Source organism: Lotus japonicus, chromosome 2, assembly GCF_012489685.1.
Source record: "Lotus japonicus ecotype B-129 chromosome 2, LjGifu_v1.2".
Taxonomy (NCBI): Eukaryota; Viridiplantae; Streptophyta; class Magnoliopsida; order Fabales; family Fabaceae; genus Lotus; species Lotus japonicus.
This window is the reverse complement of record NC_080042.1, coordinates 45005928-45016979: the sequence shown is the minus strand read 5'-3', so window position 1 is coordinate 45016979 and position 11052 is coordinate 45005928. Positions and strand designations below refer to the sequence as shown.

Sequence of the window (11052 nt, the reverse complement as noted above, 5' to 3'; positions counted from 1 at the left end):
GAAACGGAAAGGATAGCTCGTGTTTTGATGAGCCAAGCGAGAAGGCAATAGAGGACGTGTGTGATTTGAGGTTAGATTGTATCTATGATGATGGCCCTCTGGGATTCGAAAAAACCCCTAGTGGATGCTACGAAGATGGAGGCTCAAGACCCTTTGGAGGAAGTAGACTTGGGAGATGGATCGAAGAAGAGGCCAACCTACATAAGTTCCTTGATCGACCCAGAACTTAGAGGCAAAATGATAGAGTTACTGAAAGAATTCAAAGATTGTTTCACTTGGGATTACGACGAGATGCCTGGTTTAAGTCGAGACTTGGTGGAGTTACAATTTCCCATCAAAGAAGATAAAAAAACCCGTGAAACAACTACCTAGGAGATTCCATTCAGACGTCCTGGTAAAGATCAAAGAAGAAATTGAAAGATCGCTAAGATGCAAGTTCATTAGAGCGGCCAGATATGTCGAGTGGCTAGCTAATGTGGTCCTAGTAATCAAGAAAAATGGTAAGATGAGAGTCTGCATAGATTTTCAAGACCTAAATGCTGCCACACCCAAAGACGAGTACCACATGCCTATAACCGAAATGATGGTGGATTCAGCAGCGGGTCACGAATGCCATTTGGTTATAATCAGATTTTCATTGCCAAGGAAGATGTGTCAAAAACAGCTTTTCGGTGTCCTGACGCCTTAGGGACATATGAATGGGTAGTTATGCCATTTGGTTTGAAAAACGCTGGCGCGACCTATCAAAGGGTGATTTTTTGGGTTTTGTGGTGCACAAGAAAGGCATCAAAATTAACAAGAACAAAGCCAAAGCTATTCTCAACACAAGTCCACCAGCTAGCAAGAAACAACTGTAGTCGCTATTGGGAAAGGTCAATTTCCTTAGAAGATTTATCGCTAATCTTAGCGACAAAACAAAGCCCTTCTCATCACTTCTTCGACTAAAGAAAGAAGACACTTTTCGTTGGGAAGCAGAACACCAAAAAGCATTTGAGGAGCTCAAAGATTATTTGGCAAGTCCCCCAGTGACGATTCCTCCCATAAAAGGAAAGCCAATGAAGTTGTACATTTCAGCAACAGACGAAACCATTGGAAGCATGTTGGCACAGGAAGATGAAGATGGCGTCGAAAGAGCCATATTTTATTTGAGCCGCGTGTTAAACGATGCTGAAACTCGATACACCATGATCGAGAAACTGTGTTTATGTTTATATTTCTCTTGTACCAAGCTGAAATATTATATAAAGCCAATTGATGTAATGGTTTTCTCTCATTTTGATATAATAAAACACATATTATCCAAGCCTATTTTGCACAGTCGAATTGGTAAATGGTCTTTAGCCTTAACCGAATATTCGCTCACGTATGTCCCATTGAAAGCAATTAAGGGGCAAGCAGTAGCTGATTTCTTAGCAGATCATACTCTGCCTAAAGAAATAAATTATGTAGGATTACAGCCTTGGAAGTTGTTTTTCGATGGCTCAAGCCATAAGCAAGGATCGAGAATTGGAATGTTTATAGTATCCCCACAAGGCATCCCAACCAAATTCATGTTTCGAATTCAAGAAAGTTGTTCTAATAACGAAACTGAATATGAAGCCTTAGTCTCTGGCCTCGAGATACTGTTGGCCTTGGGGGCAAAAAACGTCGAGATTAAAGGTGATTCAGAATTGGTAGTAAAACAGCTTACCATAGAGTATAAATGCGTTAGTGAAAACTTGGCAAAATATTACGTGACAGTTATGGGTTTACTAGCCAATTTTGACCAAGCAGGAATCAGCTACGTGCCTAGGGTGAGCAATCAAGAGGCCAATGAGTTAGCACAAATCGCTTCTGGATACATGGTAGATAAGAAGAAGTTGAAGGAATTGATCAAGATCAAGGAAAAGCTGAGTCCTTTGGATCTCGACATTATGACTATTGATAGCCTCACGCCTGGTGATTGGAGGAAACCTATTGTTGAGAATCTGCAAAACCCCATAGGATCAACCGACAGAAAAATTAAGTACAGGGCCCTAAATTACACCATCATAGGCAATGAATTGTTTAAGAAGAACGTCGATGGAACATTGCTAAAATGTTTAAGCAACGATGATGCGTTTGTAGCCATTTCTGCTGTGCATGATGGTTTATGTGGGGCACACCAAGCGGGAGCAAAAATGAAATGGATTCTTTTCAGACAAGGAATGTACTGCTCAACTATCATGAAGGACTGCATCGAATATGCAAAAGGTTGTCAGGATTGCCATAAGCACTCAGGAGTCCAACATGTGCCAGCTAGTGAGTTACACTCCATTATCAAGCCATGGCCATTTAGGGGTTGGGCTATAAATCTAATTGGCGAGATACATCCTGCCTCATCGAGGCAGCACAAGTATATAATTGTGGCAATAGATTATTTTACCAAATGGGTCGAAGCCATTCCACTGCAAAATGTGACCCAGGAAACGGTAATCGAATTCATACAAAATCACATTGTGTATCGATTTGGGTTGCCTGAATCGCTTACAACGGACCAAGGGACAGTGTTCGTAGGACGAAAAGTAGCAGCTTTCGCAGAATCTTAGGGCATAAAGCTTCTAACCTTGACTCCCTACTACGCACAAGCAAACGGTCAAGTGGAGGCTGCCAACAAGACCTTGATCAGCTTGATCAAAAAACATGTAGGTCGAAAACCGAAAAGTTGGCATGAGACTTTAGGCCAAGTCCTATGGGCCTACAGGAATTCACCAAAAGAGGCTACAGGAGCGACACCTTTTCGACTAGCGTACGACCAAGAAGCAGTGTTACCGGCAGAAGTGTACTTGCAATCATGTAGGATTCAAAGACAGGAAGAGATTCCTAGTGAAGACTACTGGAACATGATGCTTGACGAACTGGTGAATCTCGACGAAGAAAGAATCCTGGCGTTAGACGTTTTGATCAGACAAAAGGATCGCATAGCCAAAGCCTACAATAAGAAAGTTAGAAATCGATCTTTTGTCACAGAAGATTACGTTTGGAAGGTTATTTTGCCAATGGATAAAAAAGATAGAGCTTACGGCAAGTGGGCCCCCAATTGGGAAGGACCATTCGAAGTCGAAAGGCCGCTATCTAATAACGCTTATTTGATTAAAGAATTAAGCGGTCAACGTCAACATGTGACAATAAATGACAAATACCTAAAAGCGTATAAACCAATGTTGCATGAAGTCGAAATTAAGTGAGCAAAAAAAGGTAAAAGATGGCCAAATCAAATGTTTTATTAATTACGATGAGACATTACAATCATGGCGAAAAACAAAAAATACAAAGAGGTCGAAACTCAAAAAGGGAGATTGGCCCTATAGGCATCATATCTAGCCTGCAGAGGGCCTATTTGGCCCACTAGCGCCACCATTTGGCCCTCAAGCCGAGCCTTCTTCTGACGAGCGCTAAGATCTTCAGAAGAAACGACAGCGATCTCGACAGCCAGCCTAACTAGACCTGCCGGGTCTTGCTGGTCCAAGGAGGCCTGGAGGGAGTCAAACCTCTCCTTCAACTCACCAATCTGGTGCTCTTGAAAGAACGCCATCAAGGAAATCTCCTTATACTCCTCGTACAAAGGTTTGGCTTCGACGAGTAGCTCTTGGAACTCCTTGAGAGGAACCCTGACGCGCGTGATAATTGGCCTTTGAAGTAATTGGTGGATGAGCCCCAAAAGGTCATCAAGGCCAGCGAGGGATGCAAACATGTCTTCCAAGAGATCATGCTGGAAGGCCAGATTGCGGATACGGTGGAGAATGACTCTACTATCCATGAGTGGGGATTGGAAGAGCAAAGCCGAGAAGAAGGTTTCTAGCAAAAGAAGAAGTTACTGATGAAAAAAGTAAAAACGGCTTTATTTATAACTAAGTGAAACAAACAGTTGCATTAATTCATGGTAAACAGTTACCAATGGTTACCAAATCGCGGTCAGCCACGTAAGCCACTATCATAAGTGGAGGGAGTTGTTACGTCGGAACAAGAACGTGGTAAAAGAACGTCATAAATTACTCTATTTCCAAGACATTGAGTAATGGCGTGGAAGATAGAAGGCTAGATCGCCGTGAAAGATACCAAGTTAGATGGTATGGAAATCAAAAGGCAATGCAAGAGGGAGTAAACTGACAGATCGTGTTAATTCGACAATAAAAAGATGCCAGAAAAATTATGTCGACATCATTAACGCGAGTTAATCAATAAAGTCATTGTCGAGACAGGTACTTAAAGGGCAAAGTACAAAATTTGGAAACAAAGGCCATACAGGTACAGAGTTATTACAGACCCTAGACAATGAAAGGAAGTAAACATAAAAGTCCTAAAACCTCGACTTAAAGGTTTCGAGTTGAGCGCCGGCAGCAACGATCCTGGCATCCAAGTCTTGCTTAACACGCTGCTCTGCTGCAACCTCTTTGGACATCTGGGATGTCGACAACATCACACTTGTGCATTCAGCAGCTAGAGTAGTCAGCCGGGCATTCACAACAGGATCTTCTTCGACCAACGTTGTCTTCTCCTTCTCAAGCTTTGCCATATCCCTCCGAAGCTCATCCAGCCGAGTATTAACACTCGACAGGTCAGTTGCTATAAGAGTCTTCCTGGCAGTCAACTTAAGAACCTCATCCTTCACAGTTAAGAGCCCTTGGGTGCTAGAAGTCACCTGCGCCTCCTTAGTCTTGATGAGTTGCTCCACAGTGTTGGCTTTATCAAGCGTGGCCAAAAGATCAACCAGGAAAGTCTGGAACTCAACAAGAGCATCGGCCTGAATTTGGTCGAGACGCTGGCCCAGCAGGAAAGTGAGCAACTCCTTGACATCATGGCCTGATTGAGGGTTAGCCCGGACTTTATCGACGAATCCTTCATCGAAAACTAGGCCCTTCAATTTAGCCAAGGCTTCTTCAATCTGGCCAGAACTGGCTACCCCGCTAGATTGAGCAGTCTCAGTAGTTTCAGCATGATGTGGCGGAGAGTCAAGGTTCAGAGTGCCATCGAGAAAACTTTGAATAGTGGCAAGCGGATCTTGGACCAAAAGGGCATTGAGCCTTTCACCGGAAGCATGAGATGAAGCTGCTGTCCTTGAAGAAGCAGAACCTCCTTTGGCATGCGGAGAAAGCAAAGCAGCTCCAGAATCTTGTTGAGGCTTGGGAGAAGGGCCAGCTTGTGTCAAGTTTAGAGCATCAGCACCAGCGTCCACAAGATGCTTTGGAGGAGGCATGACACCAATCATTTGTTCAGGCTGAGTGACTGGGGACATTTGGTCTTCGCCGTGTTGAACTTCGACATGTGGCATGCTTTGTTCATTGGCCAGAGGAGAAGTGTTTGGAGTATCCTGCGGGGAAAATTAGAAAGATTATCTCGACACTCCTTGGTATAATAAGGTGCACAACCAGAATGTTGCCAAGCAATTGGTTTCGAATTGAAATAGAAGTTCAACTTATCCCACATAGGGTCTAACTCGCTAGAGTCTAAACTCGAACTCGAGGACCCCAGACTGCTCAAAGGACTTGACAGAACAACTCGTGGAGGATTACGAGGTAACAATTTGGCTCGGGGCACGACCATTTTAGACATGCCAACCCTCTGAAGAATGAAAATCGAAATATTTGAGGGAGGAAAAGGAAAGCAAATCAAATTAAGACATAGCTAACGATAAGTTACCTTAGGAGCAGATTTTTTGTGAGGACTTGAACTTGCCGAGTTCTTGGAAAGAGGAGAAGAATGGCTGCCAGATTTGCGACCAGACTTAGATCTCTTCTTGGAAATCTTCTTGGCCGAAGCCTTCTCATCATTTATGTGCTTGGCAGGGTCAGAGATAGGCACGTCCTCGTGAGAAGGAGGACTGGAAGCAGAATGTTCTTGTGTTCCTACCTGAGCAAGAGATAAAACATCAGTAACTCTGCCAAACATATGGAAAGGTTGAACGCAAGCAGGGGATTTCGAACCTGATCAACAGCCTGGGCTCCACCTCCTTGAAACTCCTCAGGATGGCTAGTAGACTTAGCCGGGGAAGTTTGGCTACCGGCCGAACCACCGACCCCTTTTACCTTCTTCTGGGTTGCAGAGGTAGTAGGTGTATCCCCTTGTTTTCGACTCTGAAATGAAAACAAAGGATTACGCAATACATATATACCAAGGAAAGAACAAAGTTTCACCGCCTAGATATTACCTTCGGTGCTTTAAGTTTGTCGGCCAAGCTAACATTGTCATCATCATCATCATCAATCTCAATGGTAGCAGAAGTCACTCGAGGAGAAGCTTGAGGAGTTGGTCGAGGAATTGGTTCAGCTGTAAGGAGAAAAGAAAGAAGAGTTAAGCCATAAATATCACGAGAAAGCCAGGTCGAAATAATTACCTTGACCAATAAGCGTTCTTATCGATATGTGGTTGAAGATTTCGACCGGCACATGGAAAGGAAGATTCCATAGATAGTATTTAGTCCAGGTCACCCGCTTCCGAAGAGGCAACGCACTTTGGTAAAAGTTCTTGATACTTACGTGGTCAACCCATTTAGGAAGGACCAATGGAAGAGCCAAAGCATACTTACAAGTAGGCAACGGTGGGAATTTAAAGCCAGTTTTTCGAATAATAAAAGAGAGACCATCCTCATCAGGAGGGATGACGTACCGAGTTTTCTTGGCTTTAGACTCCCACATTTTCCTAAGAACTTGAGCTGCTTTAGCAACAGTTTCTCGAAGTCGAGGACCTGGAAAATACACTACACCGAAGAATTGCTGGAAAACGTTGATCTCGGACGAATGCATACTTTTGGTCTTCTTAGGGGCTTGCTTCTACAAAAGAAAAACATTCGTTATGCGCTGAAACAATCTTCGATCGACACCGAAATGTCGCTCCAATAAGTAGACCTCCAAGTCTTAAAACGTTGAGTTTGGTCATAAAAAGAAGGGACAAAGTGAAAAGGACTGAGGTTAATCAGCTCTTCGTTGTAGTAGTCAACGGTGGTGTCGAAAACGCTGAGTTTGGTCACGACGCCAGGATAGAGAACAAGAGAGTGGTCGAACAATGTGTTAGGCAAATCCTGACTTAGCCCAAATTGTCGAGAAACCAGCTGGGGATTATAACCACACAGGGTATAGTCATTACTGGCAAAACCTATGGTCAACACTCGAGGGGATAATATGGTTTGCCAGAGTTCAAGCTGATGTGGGGAGAGATCTTCTAAACCGGGAAGGTTGGGGTAGGAAGTTTTCAGCCAACGCGGGCCATAAGTGGGCTTGCAGTATGGGGCAAAACTGGAGCGGTAATGTTTCAGTTCAAAGAACATGGTGAAATACTTCTTGAAATCAGCCTCAAAGTTAGAAGCACTGTAAGGAGGTGTTAAAGCCTCGAGCCTATGAGCATCAATCCTTGTGTTAGACACCACAGGAGGGGTTTGTTTAGCCGGAAGAAAAGATTCGAAAACTGCATTCAACCAAAGTTGAAGCAGCCATAATGGACCGGCTGCATTTAAAGACATGACCTTGGGGTCTCGAATATCGGCCACTGCTTCATTAATCATCTGATAAAGGTTACCAAGAACGAGCCTGGCCAAAGCGATTCTTCGACCCTCATGGAGCAAATTGGCCAAGGGAAGAAGCTTGGCCGGGATCCTCAGAGATTTAGTGCAAAATACGTAAGCAGAAAGCCAATACAAGAGAAATGCAACATGCTCAGCATCAGAAACTTCACCGTCTTCGACGTAGTCATCCTTGATAAATCGGCTAAAGGCTGCATTGTCCTTCGAAACGGCGATAGGCTTAACTGGGGCAGCATAGAATGATAATCATCACCCATGACCCAGAGGCCAGTAATTGCAGCGACGTCGAGAAGTGTGGGGGTAATCATGCCAAAGGGAACATGGAAGTTGTTGGTAGATCTATCCCAGAAATAAAATGAGCTCAAAAGCATAGCAGGATGATAGGAGATAGGTGATCTCGACAACGAAATTAAGTAAAAAATCCCAGTAACCTTCCAATGCCCAGACTTACTGGCTTCTACCCTATCAAGCCATTTCAAATGAGCTCCGTCACTAGCGGTCGGATTAGGTGGGGCATATCGAAACGCCCTCTTAGGGTCATTCAAAAAGGGTAAGCGGTAAGAGGATCGAAAAGCAAGGATAAGCTCTTCTCCTCGAATACTAGGGTGAAATGTCTCATGAACATCAGAAAGGCTAGTAGGTCTACCCTTTCTCACTTTCTTCAGAGGTCCTAAAATGGCGCGCAATGTACCATTAACAGAGATAGGAATGAGTACCTGAGATTTCCAGATAGCCCTCTTTTCCGCTTCATACGGTGGGTCTGGAATGGGAACGCGTTTGGCTTCCCCATTTCAAGAGCAGCAGCCAGTGGTGTAACGTTGTCGGAATCGGAAGCCATGAAAGTGATCGGAGGGCGCACCAGAGGAAAATGAAGAAACAAAGGGTTGAGCAATTTCAAATGAAACTAGGAAAATTTGAAAAGTGTAAAGCTTACAAGGAAGCAACAATGGTGTATTTATAGACGGAAGGGGAAACAGACGTGAAGCTGCATTGCACAACATTGCATAAAATTTGAAATCTCAACGGTTATTTTATTATTATAACCGTAGCTTCCTAGTATATAGGCTGAAAAGGAGCAATGATGACTCTAGTGAGGAGACTGCAAATTAGCAGGCGGAAGTCAGACGCTATGACTTCTGATTGGACCTGAAGATGAAAGGTTGAAATTGCAAGAACGTTGAAAGGGATGGTAGTTCCACTCGAAATTTCAGGCTCAAAAAATGCTTGCTCTCTCCAAGGTCTGGTAGTCGAGAATCAACATTTTTGGGAGGCATTTGTTGGCCCAAAACTCATGGGCTTGTCGAAAATAAGACCAAGAAAACCAAGGAAAAGGCTAAGTTTAAACGCTAGCAAAAGTCGACAAATGATGTTGTTGCTATTAACACGAGCATATTTACCACGTGCAGCTTTGAATGAATCAGTTGAAGGAACGTGTGCCTCCCCCCCCCCCCCCACGATGGCCACCCACGTGGCAAGTGAACGGTTAGGAGGCACCCCCCCCCACTACGCATGAAGGTACCAGTGCAAGCAGGAGATCGTGGAGGAGCAAAACCCACTAACTCACCCAGCAAAGGAAAAAACCGTGAAAGACATGCGAGACATTTGGAGTGCTATAAATAGGAGAAGATTATGTAGAAGAAGAGGTTCCCAACTCAACTCTTAAAAACTCACTAAAAGTTCACATGTCCGCATCAAAGAGACTCAACGAGCCTAACGTGATCATGGAGGAGTATGTTGCTGAACCAGCTGTTTATGTTTCATGCCTTTGAGCGTTTCAAGCTTGTTATTTTGTTACTTTGTATTCCTGTCGATTTCTTTTCTATTGATGTAATTAGGCGTTTTCGACTTATTTGATGTACTTTTCAGTTTGTTCAGTGTAATTCGAATTTCAGCACCTTTAAACTTGCAGTTTATTCACTTATTGGGTTTACCCTTGGCACGTGGGTGTCGAGATTTCTAAGTTTCACACACAACACTTTGGCAAGACGTTTTCCCAAAAGAACCCTTAATTCGCAAAATTCTGAATTTCTTAAACTTTTTCCAATCGAATTTGGAGAATGTTTGTTTACTAAATATCACTGTAAACAACAGGACAATAATGTTCTATGTGTTGTGTTTGGTAACTCCAAGTCAATAGAACAGAACCATGATTTTAATTACATATATAACCCTGCATGTTTAATATTTGATTGAGGAAAACAAACTGAACTCAATTGAACATTTTGCATAGAAACCGTTTGTTATTTCTTACTTCATGAAATAATCACTTATTTCTTTAAAATAATCACTTATATATTGTTTATGTTGTTTCAGTATGCTATTGAAAAAAGCAGAAACCTAATTATCTATTTAAGCTATTTTAAGTGCGTTTATTTAGATTAAAAATATTGATTTTTAACTATAATTTTTTAAGAGATTTTGAGAAAGGTATAAGTTGATTCGTGTTCGACTACTCTAATTAAAATCACTTTTTTTTATCTTCCCTCATCAATCATCATAGATTTTCATTATAAGCTAAAGTAACTGTTTCAAATAATTTATTTTCAGCTTCAGATGAAACAAACACAAAAAGTGATTTTTTCAAAATAAGTTGAATTAAAAGCATTTTAATTGGCTCGTTTATCATTGCTGACAAAAACTGATTTTACTTTTGAAAAAATAATTGATTTTATTTTAATTAAGTTGATTCGTGTTTGATTACTCTAATTAAAATCACTTTTTTTATCTCCTCTCATCTATCATCATAGGTTTTCATGATAAGCTAAAGAACTGTTTCAAATAATTTGTTTTCAGCTTCAGCTAAAACAAACACAAAAAGTGATTTTTTTGATTAAAAAGTGATTTTTCCAAAATAAGTTGAATCAAACGCACTCTAATTGGCTCGTTTTTCATTGCTTACAAAAAGTGATTTTACTTTGGAAAAAAATAATTGATTTTATTTTAAGTGATTTTTTTGAAAAAGTAGATTTTTATAATTCAATTTTATAAGTGATTTTAAACTGTTTAGATACATAAAATTTCAAATATAAATTAGAGGTATTTTTGAAGTTGCAAAAGTTTTAAGAGAGTGTTCTGTTCCGTTCCACCCTTTTCCAGGGAACCAAAGTGTCACGTTCCTGGAGCCTTTTGTCCCGTTCCGTTCCATTTTAAAAACACGACAAACACAGAACGGAACTCATGTGTCATGTTCCGTTCTCTTCCCACCTGTCTACCAAACGCTACCTTAGGCTTAAGGCAATGGGTGTGTGTGATCTTTATTATATATGCACTTGTGCACTTGTTAATCTTGGCAATGTGGGACTTCTTTGAGTCACCACTTTTTTATCTCTATTACCCCCCTCAATTGCGACTCCATTTTTTTTTTGCTTGTGCCTTGCACTCCAGCGGGAACATCAGTGGTCGTCGGACTTGTGCTCCTTCGTCTGAGTCTGCCTTTTGACTTTCTTTGTCTGGGCTAGTACTCTAGCGAGAACATCGGAGTTCCTTGTGTGCTCCTATACCATATTAGAACTTGGGAG

At 42.0% G+C, this 11052-nt stretch overlaps 1 protein-coding gene across 1 annotated transcript; it reads left to right on the top strand.

The window, feature by feature from the left end:
- The first annotated feature begins 1259 nt into the window (after positions 1–1259).
- Positions 1260–2567, top strand: LOC130736489 (uncharacterized). Its single transcript, XM_057588316.1, has one exon. The coding sequence runs from the start codon at positions 1260–1262 to the stop codon at positions 2565–2567; it is 1308 nt and encodes a 435-aa protein (XP_057444299.1).
- The last annotated feature ends 8485 nt before the right edge of the window (positions 2568–11052 follow it).